The following is a 13,535-nucleotide window of genomic DNA, read 5'->3' as shown; positions in this document are numbered from 1 at the left end:
AACTGAGAGCTTCATGAAGACTGGAAAAATGAAATCACCATTACTTGGTAGCTATCACATATCAGTGTAAATATCAGGTGAATCTGTAGGGGATTCTACAAGAAGCACCAAATCAGTTTTTAACCGGGAGTGGGAGAAGAGAGAGAGGGGAAGTTCTGCATTGTATAGGCATTTAGGACTTGGGTGACATGAAGAAAGGATTCTGCAACTGCCTTTTACCTATTGGCTGAACTGTCCAGAAGGAATAAAAGTACTGTTAGGTTGGAGTTTTCCAGAGATTTGCTCCTTAGCATTAAAGAATATGAAGAAGATCTGCAGAATGGACTTGGAAAAGAGTTAAGAGCCTCGGACATAAGATCTCCAGGTTGATGGACTATATGGAACTGATGGAAAGGACTGGCATAATCTGAAACCAGGGAGAGGAGATGGTGGAAGAAGACTGGAAAATTTAAAGTTTATATTTAGAAATATTGTAAAAGTAATGACTGCTAGAAAAATGGTGGAATGATATTTTATGGATTTAGCAGAAATGTTATAAGAAGTTAAGTATATATAAGTATTTTAGTCTTAATGGGAAATAAGGTTAAAAAATATGTTATTTATTATATGATAGAAAATAGAGAAAGTAAAGGATTAGGAAAAAATAGGCTGTTAATTGGTGAAAGGAGGGAAAGTAAAGTTATATTATATTAAGATAAATTACAGGATAAAAATTGGAAAAGATGGAAAGGATTTGCTGAAATAGTTAACTGAACTAGAATACAAAAAAAGGGAGGTGTGAGGAGGTCAAGGAAACAGGCTAACGAAAGATAAGTTATGGGAAGATTCGAAGTGCGTTTTTTTAAAATGGATTTTATTTTTCTGTCTTCTTATTTTTCCTTGTTTTTTCTTTTTTCTCTTTTTTCTCTTATTATGATGTGTCGTTTTTGTTGGTATTTAATATGATGTTTTTATTTTTTATTTTTGTAGCCCTTAAAACCTTAATAAATATTATTAAAAAAAATAAAAATAAAGAAAAAGTCAACATGCATGGAGCCAGAAAAGCAGGTTCTCTGCTTTAACTGAAATGTTGAATAATCCTGATATGCCCCACAGAATAACAAAGCAATGTACCCAGCCTTGATCTCCTTGGAGGAAAAGCAAGATAAGGATATGCAATAACAGCAAGCAACAAATACTCCTTAAGTTTGTACAGGCTCACAACTCTCAACATAACATGTTTTGTCAACCTTGTGTTAAAGGAGTCTCCAGGAATTTCAATTTGCTGCAAATATAAGGTGTCCAGTGGTGTTGTGATTCTATTTTGTTGATGCATTTTGTATTTTATATTTTTGTCTTATGGTTGCTGTATGTTAATAACAGCCCAGTGATGACAAGCAGACCAGTAGTGGCTGTGGGAAATTGGAGGGCAAGGAGAGATTCCCTTTTTGTCATCCCTTTTCCTCATTAGGAAGGAAGCCTCGTTCACCAAAGGGAGTTACTTCCCAGTAAAACATACCAAAGCCACCAATTGTGCTTTATGCTGAGAAGGCAGCACACTTGAGGAGTGATAAATGAACTAATGTGCAAATGGAGGAGAGCATTTGTGCAAAAATACAGTACCCTGCTACGCCGTGCAGGTAGACTAACTTTTCTCCTTTGTCCAGTCAGGCTAGCAGAAGCAACAAGCGTCTCTGGTTTTTCTCCTCCTCCTTGCCCCCACCCCCAGCTCTTGAGTCATGGGGGGGGGGGGTCAGCATTCCTGCCTCTGGATGGTTAGCAACAGCAATTAAGCACAATTGCAACAGCAGCTTCTCTGTTCAGAAGTGAACAGAGTGCAGAAGTGAAGGAAGGCAACAGAGGGCTGGTGAGAACATGCAGCACAGGAACCAGCTCAGAGGCTGCTTTGGGCAACTCTGATCTGGAGACATTACACTAAAAGAATGTGCATGTTGATCTTGGAACCTCCCAATAAAGGTGCCGGATTCTGTGCAGCAACTAGGGATGGCATTTTATGACAACCTGGCGTTACAACTATCTATTTGACTACCACAGTGCCAGGCACGCTTGGAGACTGGGAAAACATGATGGCCATTGCAAAAAAATGAAAGCTTTGAAAGTGTTTTTCAGGAGCAGATGGAAAGGCTCCTCTTCAGGTTCTGCTGGAACATCAATGGTGAACCGAGTCTGATTCCAGAAATTTTCTCTGTCTTGCATGTGTCTACCAATGGTGCAGATCTCGAGAGATTTGCTGCAATCCATCTAAAGCTGTGTTGTAAGCAAGAAAGCAAGCAGTATTCTGAACAGATTTGCTTGCTCAGATCCTTCTCTAGAACAGGGGGTGCATATGTTGTAGTATCTGTCAATCCATTTGTTGCACATTTGTTGCTGTGATTGTTAAAACAGATGTTTGTGATTATTTGAAGCCATTTTGAGTAGAAGTACAACAGGCAAGAAGTAATTTCCTTGTAATGGTCTGACAAAACCAATATGGATACTTGATCATTTCCCTGGTGAAGATAAGTCACTTTGGTGGGTTACACCAAATTGCTGGGTGTGCATAACTGTGTGATATAGTATAATTTCAGAACTGTAGAAAAACTAACATAAAAATTACAAAAGCAATTTTATTTTATGCTGCTTGTCACTTACTCACCTTTGGCCCTTGAAAGAATGCTTGTGCAATTAGCAATCCATGTGTTGCAAATAATTGGGGGAAAACTGTGATTGCTGCAACAAATATTTATTTTTATGGTACTGAATAATCTCTTTGAACGCTTCGTTCCTAAACAAATTTATTATGAGGGAAAGTGTTCTTGAACACATTTGGCTTTAATTCAGAGGACAGGGCTGCATTTCGCTTCCTCGCCTCACTCCCCTGGAGAAAGGTTGTGCAAGACGAGTGACAAAGTCTGATTCCAGAGGAACTCCTCTGACCCCAAGGATGATAAACATTGCAAAGGGCCCTCAAGTGTATCTGAGTGGGTTTGAAGAAGATAAATGGGAGAACTATCTAACTGCCTCACAAACATTTTCGATGGTGAAAGCATTTTATTCCTACTGGATGGCAATGATTAATCAGAATCTGAAAACAGGGCTAGCTGTAGAAAAAAATCGGTGCTCACATGCTGCATGCCACTTCAAGGCAGTGAAACTTGATAAGAGACAAATGCACCCCAAATATATTCCTTGAAGTGATTTGACACACATACTCCCCCCTGTAGTTCACACAGCAAACACAATCACATGAAAAGGCATAGATAAAATTAATTACATTTTATTTGTTGTTGTTGTTTAGTCGTCTTAGATGTGTTCGACTCTCCGTGACCCCATGAACCAGAGCATGCCTTGGAAACTCTCACTTTCTTCTCAAAGCTTCTCCTTTTTTATGTCCATGGAGTTTACTTGGGGAAATACTGGAGTGGTTTGCCAGTTCCTTCTCCAGCTGGATCACATTGAGTCTAAACTCTTGGCTATGACCTGTCCGGCTTGGGTGGCCCTGCACAGCTGAGATTTGCCATCATTTGAAATAAAAAACCCGGCCAAAATATTGGGAAATATTAGAAAAAGACGGTGACAATTGGAAATTGCAGAGTTTGGAGAAAATGGAGGGTAAAGTGCGAGACTGGTTACATTACGCCCAGATTAAAGAAGTTTTTAAAAATGACAAAAAACTAGGGTTCCAGGTGGAGAAATCGAAGTTGGAGACAGAACTGTTAGAACCAAAGACTAAGGTACTATCAAGAATGTATAACTTGCTGTTAAAATGGAATACACAAGACGAACTGGTTAAATCTGCTATGATAAAGTGGGCACAGGATATTGGGCATAACATCATGTTTGAGGACTGGGAAAGGTTGTGGACCACTGGGCTGAACTTCACTGCATGTAATGCTTTGAAGGAAAATGTAATGAAAATGATATATAGATGGTACATGACCCCAGTTAAACTTGCCAAAATATACCATTCGTCTGATAATAAATGTTGGAAATGTAAGGAAAATGAAGGAACATTCTTTCACCTCTGGTGGACCTGCCCTAAAGTGAAGGCCTTCTGGGAAATGATATATAATGAGCTGAAAAAGGTATTTAAGTATACCTTCACCAAGAAACCAGAGGCCTTCCTCTTGGGTATTGTCGGACAGAGGGTGTTAAAGAAGGACCGAACATTTTTTATGTATGCAACAACAGCAGCAAGGATACTCATTGCCAAGAATTGGAAGACTCAAGATCTACCCACACTGGAAGAATGGCAGATGCAGCTGATAGACTATATGCAACTGGCAGAGATGACCGGCAGAATCCGAGACCTGGGAGAAGAAAGGATGGAAGAAGATTGGAAGAAATTTAAAACTTATTTACAAAAATATTGTAATTTGATTGAATGTTAAGAAGGATGCTTGATCATAAATAATTGGCCACCACTAAACTAGATTGAAATTAGATGATAAGTGAGATTAAGGAAAAGACAAATCCTTTGGGAGAACTATCAGATTATATTTAAACGAGTGGATATAAGATTGTAAACAAGATGATAATTTGCTTGAAAAAACTTTTTAACAATGTAAGTGGGAGCAGGAGACGTGAGGAAGTCCAAACAAGTTATGAAATTTTGTGTATGATATAAGCAATGTTGTTTGTTATTTATGCTTTTCTCTTATAAAAATTCTTAATAAATATTTTAAAAAAAACAAAAAAAACCCTGCAGTCATAAAATAAACTGCAATTTCACAATCTCAGGAGTGCTGTATAAATAAAACCCCTGTGATTTTGTGGGGGGAAAGCTGAGGTACAGGAGGTAGACAAAGTTGTGGAGCTGCCCAAGCCCAAAACATTGAAAGGGGATTGCAGAATACATTTGGACAGTAGCAAGGAGAACACAGGAAGACATCAAGTGCATTTTCTATGCAATGGTATTCCTGAAAACATTAGCTTTAGATGATAAACAAAAACAAAATGAGCCGTTTCTGCATGTGGCATTGTTTACTGGGAAATAGCTTTCATGGAATTCTGACTAAAATGACTGGGAGCTAGGTGTCCATCTTGATGTGGACTCTGAAAATCCTTCAAAATCTTTGAAGGGTGGGAAAGATTGCTGCCAATATATTGAATTTGAAAGTTTATTCTTGGACATGAGTCATATTTGATCTCAGATAAGCTGTGTGCTAATGAAAAAGATTGCTACTTTTCTTGGATAGATTTCTAAAACAACCAGTGCTAATTATTTACTAAGTTTTATTAAAACAAATAGGGACTATTTTGGAGTTAAAGTTGGTGTTATTGGGGTGTAAAACAGTGCAGGCATGTGTGTACAAATAGACATCCATTGGTGAATCTCAGGTCTCTCTTACCATTTGAGCCCATTTTCTACTAGTGGACCTGAGGTGAGGTAATACTGCATTTATTTCTTAAACGGACGAAGACCACTGTTGATATTGGCTGTTGCTTATGTAAAGAAACAAATTCTTCCCATGTTGTTCTTTAGATTATGTGCCTCAATGCTCCTGAGTTACCGTTCTTTTCTTGCATAACTTGCCAGGAATTATTTACTAAGGAGGAGCCATCGATTTAATCAAACTCTTATTAGTTAACAGAATTCTATAAAGCAGTTTCCTGCAGAGCTCTGAACGTGAGCCTTGAAAAGCTGAAATACTCCAAGCTACAGAAGAAATCGGTCTCTCCCTCTCTCTTGCACACTTTTTGACTCTAAAAACAAAAGGTAGGTAAGTTTTCTTGTAAATTAAACTTTCCAGGGAAAAGCAGGACTACTGAATGACAAACAACTAATCTACTCTTTCTTGCAAGAGTTCTGAGGGGCAATAAGGTATTTCATCAGATGCATGGAAACTCTTTTCACAGTTCATATTATTTTATGGTGTCACACAGAATGCAACATTTGTGTTACCAGAGATTAATAGTTATTTTGAGGGGACTGAATGTGAACTCCCATTGTGCAAGTGGAACCCTGCTCATTCGGCATGGGATACAACCCTTAATTTATATCTTGGAAAATCAAACGGAGTATTTTTCTTGTTACTATTTTGGACATACAATGTTTTCCACTAAATGATTGTTGCATTTCTTAGCAATGAAACACAAGACTTATATAGAGAATTAAAGTGATTTTTCTGGCTTCATGGCACTTTATTTCTTTATCACTTTTAAGCAATGGATTTTATTTTTATTTAAATGTTTATAAAGCACCCATTCATCTATAATAACACAAGGTGGTATATCTTGATGTCATGCATCATATTCTATATTATGGCCTGAAATGTCCTAACAGGTATAAAAGGCCTGGCGACAACTGGCGACAACTTTGGTTTCCTCAGCACCCAACGGAGCCTTGAACTTTTCCCCAGAACAATTCCCCGCCTCCTCATATCATGCACTGAGCCCACCCTTGCAAGTGCTTTCCTTGTCAGACACTATGCGTGGGGAGAGAATTTGGTGTGGGGGCGAGGTAGGGGGGAGACAAAAAAAGAGAGGAAAATCTATCTTGGCAGTGGTGTCTCAGTATGGGAACGCCTGCCCTAGAGGGCCCATTGTATGTCTAGCCAACTCTCTGTATTATCATAGATGAAGCTGAGGGCAGCATTCCCTCCATGGAACGTCCTTGGGCACCACATTCCAGCAGCAGTTTCAGCCAGAGCTGGCAATGGAAGCCAGATGGGCGGTGAAGAATACCTTTCTCTTTGCCACCCTGTGGTCCCCAGGCACATCTATGGTTTGGTCCCAGGAAGCCCGGAAAATTCGTCACCCCAATTTCTTGAAGCTGATCAAGAACCCAGGAGGAATTGGCAAGAGTTCCCAACAGATTCCGTCTTTCATTTCCCCTAGATCAATTTACAGGGAGCAGTTTTGCTTCCTCCCCACCTCCTCTGAGTACAAGAATGAGTGTCAGGATAGCAGCACTGACCAAACTATGATGCCAGGCAGCATAAAGTGAGGCCAAGGGCTGCTATTTTGCATGCTGCACACATGCACTTGAGAAATAACTATATCAGGGTGAGAGAGAAAAGCCTTATTGTGTAGGGCAAAGCCAGCTTTGAGTTGAAACCAGACCATTTTAAGAAACACTTAAAGCAGGGGGGGAATGCTTTGTTGCCTCAATGATGGGTCAAGTCTCTGTTCTTTAAATGATGGACCTTTATGTTGACACCTCTATTTCTTTGTGATTTCCCATTGTCGCATAATAGAGGTAACTATTCCCTTCTATTTATTCTTAGACAGGCAATGCAACCAGACGAGAAATACCTTTTAACATACAAAGGATGTTATTTCCAGCCACGTTTGGCTTCAGCGGAGTACTTAGATTCCCTGGAGGATTTTGAAATAAGAGACAGTGATGTATTTTTAGTCACTTATCCAAAATCAGGTAAGAGTACCTTTTCATAGGAAGAACCACAATTTCAATTCAACCCTGACCCATACCCACATATATCTACATAGTATCTGTATTATCCTAACGCAAGATTAAAACCAAATGCAAGCTTGAGGTCAATGTGTGTAGTATGAAACTTACCTGGTTTCATAAAGGTGAACTGGGCCATGTTTTATTTTGTTTCAAAAAAAGAGATGAAATAATGACTTTTCCACCAGTGTCAACCTGTTTGAGGTTTTGAAAACAACATAAATACACATCAAAAACATTCAAATTTGGTTGCAAGGGATTTATTGTATTCACTGACTTTTAGGATTTTGTATGTGTTTGTCAAATAGAGTTGATAAATTCTTTTCTTAAAAACTTCTCATCCCGTGATTCTTTATTTCAGCATTTATCTGCCACAGTTTTGCCAATAATAGCAGGGGTCCATATCCAATGCAGTTGTGCCCTACATGCAATAACTTCCACTTCCACACCAGAACTTCCTTCACTCTTCTCTCCACTTGTGTCCCCAGTGTTCCCCAAATCTGCCTTGGAGGGTTGGTGGGGTGGGGAAGACACAATAACCAGGAGTGGGAGAGGAGAGAGGGGGGAAGTTCTGCATTGTATAGGACTTGGGTGACATGAAGAAAGGCTTCTGCAACTGCCTTTTGCCTATTATGTTTGTCTCACTGGCCATTTGTCAACATTTCTGTTCCTAGAAAGCATTGATAAAAAATCATGGTTTGAATCCACTGAATCAAAGTACAGTGGTACCTCAGGTTAAGAGCTTAATTCGTTCCGGAGGTCTGTTCTTAACCTGATACTGTTCTTGACCTGAAGCACCACTTTAGCTAATGGGGCCTCCCGCTGCCGCTGCACTGCCACTGCCGCTGCACTGCCGCTGCCCAATTTCTGTTCTCATCCTGAAGCAAAGTTCTTAACCCGAGGGACTATTTCTGGGTTAGTGGAGTCTGTAACCTGAAGCGTCTGTAACCTGAAGTGTATGTAACCCGAGGTACCACTGCACTTTGGAGAACAGACAACTTTTTTTAAATTTCCTGGACTTTGAATATCATTTGTATAATGTTCTGGGAAGAATCTGGAATAAAGTTTTTGGTAGCTTTCTGAACAATAAAGGATCTTATTAGCAAATTTTGTTCTGTCTTCCCAAATCCTCAAATTCTATGAAGCCTTTAGCTGAAATTCCCTCTTTCATCCACAATGGAAAGGAAGCCTTGGTTAATGTTCCTCATTCACCCTTTGCTGCCCCTATTTCAGGGGTGGTCTGTGTGACACCAAGGTTTGGTGCCCCCCACCTCTCACCTTCTATTTGACATCATATTGTTGGCAGCCTGTGCAGCCAGGTACCTAAATCTGCCTCTGCTTGCTGTGTTGATTCCCTTCCTCTCTCTTATTTCTTTTCAGTGTTGCAATTCAAATAGTAAGCTCTTTGATGCAGAGACACTCATCTCGCTCTATAGGCCGAGGGAGCCGATGTTTGTCCACAGACAGCTTCCGGGTCATGTGGCAAACTAGAGCAGCTCACAGAAATGCTGTTTACTTTCCTGTCGGAGCGGTACCTATTTATCTACTTGCAATTTGATGTGCTTTTGATGTGCTAGGTGGGCACGATCTGGGACCGAGCAACGGGAGCTCACCCCGTCACAGGGATCCGAACCACGACCTTCTGATCAGCAAGCCCTAGGCTCTGTGGTTTAGACCGCAGTGCCAACCGCATCCCCATATGAATGAAATCAAGTAAACTTAATCTCGTTTATAGGCACAATATGGACTCAAAATATTTTGAGCTTGATTTATCATGAAGGTCACCGAGATGGAACCGAAAAAGTCGACTTACTAGACAGGGCTCCATGGCTGGAGTACAATATCCGCAAAGTGGATTACGTCAGTCGTCCATCACCTCGCCTCTTTGCTTCCCATCTACCCTACTATTTAGTACCCAAAGGCTTAAGGAACAGAAGAGCAAAAGTAGGAAACAGCACATTGATTATTTGATCATATTCAGTGTTTGTCTTGCCTTCTTTAAATGAACATCTCAGTTTCCATTAACATTTCTCCGTTTTTGAGGGCAGTTCATCCTACTGCAATTCCTTTGTCCATATGAATGAATAATGCTCTGTGCACCCTGAGCTTGGAATAATTCCCATGACTCCTAAACAGCACAGAGTTTATGCTCCACTATAGTAAAAGTCCTGGAGGGTGTTAAGAATATAACAGGTTCTTTTATCTGAGATTCAGTGCACTTAAGGCAGAACACAAGTAAGCAGTCAGACAACCAATATATTGGAATTTCTACATAACATTGCTTTATTGATTAACAAGCAGAACACATAACAAGATAAGGGAACATGCACTCAGTCACTCACACAATCACACATACACTCACCACTCTTCTTCTGGATTGGTGGACAGACAGTGGGATCCCTGCTGCGTCCGACACACCAACCCTCCTGAAAAGCCTGATCTTCTATAGTCCTTTTTGATGCACATCTGAATATTGGCATTTCTCATTGCCTTTGACATGTTCTACAGTCCTCCACCATTAGCATGTTCTTGGCATATCACAACTCTCATGCTTTGTGCCTGGTCTTCTGTAACTTTTGGCACAGTACGATACTCATTGTTTGTAACTAGCATTGCACAGCCAGTCTTTATGTTCCTTGCAGGTACAGTACTTTTGCCAGAACATGCACATTCCATTCACTCTTTGATCAGCACAATTTATGAATAGTTCCTCATCAGCATCCATTTTATGTGGTGGTCTTCAGCTGTCTTGCGGCCCATTCAGAACACGGCATTCGTTACAAGGGTGCCATCTAACACACTTAATAAGAATAAGCTCATTTGACACCATAGGATTGCACTGCATTTGACATGCATGCTGCAAAACAGTGTGACGCTGCCAGGGCTGTAAAGCAACTTGGAAGCACCAAGAATCCACAAGAAGAGATATCTGAGATCCATCCATTTATTATTTTATGCATATATATCCCACTTCAACAACTTTTTTACCGGCACATTTCACAACAACAGAAATAACTATAGAAGCAAAACAAAAGAAACAGTAGAAAAAATAAGACCAGGAATCAAAAGAATATGTTGTTATTCCTGCAGGTTGTTTATGTGGCCAGAAACCCAAAGGATGTCTTGGTTTCCTATTACTATTTTTCCAAAACTGCAGTCAGATTAGAAGAAGTAGAAGATTTTGGAATTTTCATGGAGAGGTTTTTGGCTGGGAAGGGTAAGGATGAATTGCTACTCTAAAACGAATCACTCTTGCCCCATCATCTTTATCGCCTTTGACAACAGACTAAAGAAATTCTCTGTGTGATAAGGATCATTTTCAGAATGCCATGTCTGATGCCATAGGTTATTCTGAGGAAATTCCACATCCATCCACCACAAAGAGTCTACAACTGAGAATCCTACTACACCATTTTATGTTGCATTTTATGTTGCAAATGTTAACTTCCACACCAAATCAAGTGTAGAGATTTGTGTCAAGTTAAGTCAGAAACCCAGACAGTGTCTCTAAATGTTGCAAGTATTAATTTCCACACCATATAAGGAAAATTCAAGAGTGGGAAGGAAGGGAGCTGGAGGAAGGCTAGACTGATCTCAGCCCACCCATCACTCTCCCATCACATTGGGTTGGGAAGATCTGCAGTGAGCCTTAAAATGCAGAACTCTTCTGCAAATACCTTCTCTGAGAAAGTGTTTGCTGAGGTTGGTTGGTATTAATTCAGCTTCTGTTTAACGGTCTGTTCCACTGCTGGTTGTTAAAATGATTCCTTTAAATTGTTTTAATGGAGTTTATATGTTTGTACTGCTTCTCTCTGAATATTTTTCAAAAAATAATCAGATATACATTTTATGCCAACTTTTCTCACGTCAGTAATTCCATGTTTATGGCTGGACCATGTGGAAGGCTGGTACTCTCACAAGGATGACTTCAATATTCTGTTTCTTACCTATGAAGAAATGAAGAAGGTAAGTTATCAAAATGCTATCCAGTCTGATATTAAACATCCATCAAAACTCTCCTTTACAAAATGAAGGAAGGAAGCAATTTGATTATTCAAGTGCCCTCAGCTGCTTCTTCCCCTGCTAGTCTCGCTTCCTTTCCTAAAGATTTTTCAAAGCCGAGCAGGCCATGGATTCAGGAGCAGCTTTTCAGACCCTAGACAGCAAACAGTGCATATAACCAATTCCCCTGAGGGATTATGGGGCTATAAATAAAGTGTCATTTCAAGCAAGATGTGTCATTTCACAGGCCCTCTGATGCTGAGGAGAGATGTCACAGAACCTCCCTTGTGTCTGCAACAGGGACATTTATTTATTTACTTGTGGACTTAGTTGAAAGAGCTGCCCCATAATATAATGCATTCTGCATGGCTCATGGAATAAAAGTACCATAACAATGAAAGTGCAATATGATGCAATGGCAATTATTCCAAACTAGGCAAAGAAAGATCCAGGCTGCTTGTTTCCCCTGCTTGTATTACTGCCTCTTCCATGAGTTTTAGTCTCTAAGCTGTCAGGTTTCTCTATTGTGGATGGCCTGACATTAAAACCATGTTCCATTTCAGGATCTGAGAAGCTGTGTATTGAAATTATGCAACTTCCTGGGAAAGAGACTGACGGAAAAGGAAGTGGATGCTGTTGTGGATCAGGCTACATTTAATAAAATGAAAGCAGATCCCAGGGCAAACTATGAGTTCTTGCCACCGGGTCTCATGGATCACCTCAAAGGACATTTTCTTCGGAAAGGTAAGTTAATGGTAGATCACACTGACTTGGTGCTGCTTACAGAATTCCTGACATATTCACCTGACAATTGCATCTAGGGATGGAATATATCTGGAGGTATGCATATTTTTTTGACCACCACAATGCACGTTCTTTCTATCTGCTTGCAGGCACTGTTGGAGACTGGAAGAACATGATGACAGTCGCTCAAAGTGAAAGGTTTGACAGTGTTTTTAAAGAGAGAATAGAAAAGCTGCCCTTCAAGTTCTGCTGGGACATCCATAAGGAATCATGAGTCTGCCTTCAACCTGGAAGGATGAAATACAGTACACTGTATGCATTTAATCCATTTGTAACTCTATTACTAACTCTATTTGTAAGAGTTAGTAGAAAACAAAATCTCATATGGCTTAATAGCTTCCTTAATGTTCTAATATGTGCTGTAATTTTTGAAAAACACCACAAAACAATTACATTTGTACCGTCCACTTCTTCTCTTTCTACATTCCAACATTCTGCATTCCAACATGTCCTAATTTCTGACCCCATGTGCAAAAGTTAAGGAATCCCAAACTAACTATTGGGATTATTAATTGTATTTTAAATTGGCACTGTTATAATGAGCCTAGCATTGGATTATTGTAATTGAAAATTAATAAAAATTATTGTTAAAAAAAACCAAACTAACTATTGGTGTCCCAGACGGCAATGTAAATCATCCGGCTCATTCACATCATCAATTTATTTATTGTGGGTGGAATTCTTCTTCATGCTCTTCCAATTATTCCATCAGGACAAACATTTCAGCCTGTGGGTTGGTGTTGGTACTAAAGGGTTAAGAGATAACAAGTCGCTCTAATCACTGAGCAGCTGGAAGTCATTAAGCATCCAGGAATGTGAGTTAGTTTGTATAAATAGTCAGTTCACCCATGTGTTTCCTCTCTGCCTCCCCCTTGACCTGACTCGCAGATTAAGTTTGTGGCCATGTGCGTGTCTGCTGATATGATTTAAGTTTGGTGTAAACTTTTCTTTATGCCGGAGATAAAAGCATGTGTGCTTTATCGCCAGGGTTTTTCTTTTGTAAATAAAGTTTTTTTCCTGAGTTCCAAAGTGCTTGCTCCAGGATTCTTCATTGAAAGGTACTGACTCTCCTGCCTTCTTCAACTGCTGCACGAAATTCTCTGCTGAGATAAGATTTATGGCGTTGGAAGGGCACTGGACGTTTACTTAACATTAAACTAATTAAAGTTTAATGGACAGTTGGCAATAATTGGTCGAGAACTGTGATTGTTGAAACAAATGTTTGTGATTATTTGAAGCCATTTTGGTAGAAGTACAACACGCAGGAAGTAATTTCCTTGTAATGGTCTGACAAAACCAATATGGTTACTTGATCATTTCCCTGGTGAAGATAAGT

The 13,535-nt window shown here is 39.7% G+C and overlaps 1 protein-coding gene and 1 long non-coding RNA gene across 2 annotated transcripts in view; one reads left to right on the top strand and one right to left on the bottom strand.

Moving 5' to 3' along the window:
* Nucleotides 1-7,237, bottom strand: part of LOC310841073 — a 58,789-nt gene extending 51,552 nt beyond the window's left edge. Inside the window, exon 1 of the long non-coding RNA XR_014562324.1 lies at nt 7,142-7,237. This is a non-coding gene — a long non-coding RNA (uncharacterized lncRNA). The remainder of the gene's footprint in view (nt 1-7,141) is intronic.
* LOC310840986 (amine sulfotransferase-like) lies at nt 5,570-12,782 on the top strand. Its single transcript, XM_083731484.1, has 7 exons — nt 5,570-5,702; nt 7,213-7,357; nt 9,129-9,337; nt 10,484-10,610; nt 11,265-11,359; nt 11,959-12,139; nt 12,289-12,782. The coding sequence occupies exons 2-7, from the start codon at nt 7,216-7,218 to the stop codon at nt 12,411-12,413; spliced, it is 879 nt and encodes a 292-aa protein (XP_083587610.1). The 5' UTR covers nt 5,570-5,702; nt 7,213-7,215; the 3' UTR covers nt 12,414-12,782.
* Nucleotides 12,783-13,535: the final 753 nt, after the last annotated feature.

Source organism: Podarcis gaigeae (assembly GCF_964106915.1).
Source record: "Podarcis gaigeae genome assembly, chromosome: 3".
NCBI lineage: Eukaryota > Metazoa > Chordata > Lepidosauria > Squamata > Lacertidae > Podarcis > Podarcis gaigeae.
The sequence above is the reverse complement of the archived record's forward strand: the minus strand, read 5'-3'. Positions and strand labels throughout refer to the sequence as shown.

What these genes read in the sequence shown, in the direction of transcription:
- LOC310840986 (XM_083731484.1), top strand. Translation starts at nt 7,216, where the DNA reads ATGCAACCAGACGAGAAATACCTTTTAACATACAAAGGATGTTATTTC. An exon ending in GAGGTTTTTGGCTGGGAAGG is followed by an intron (nt 10,611 to 11,264) that starts GTAAGGATGAAT and finishes TTCTCACGTCAG; the next exon opens with TAATTCCATGTTTATGGCTG. An exon ending in AGGACATTTTCTTCGGAAAG is followed by an intron (nt 12,140 to 12,288) that starts GTAAGTTAATGG and finishes ATCTGCTTGCAG; the next exon opens with GCACTGTTGGAGACTGGAAG.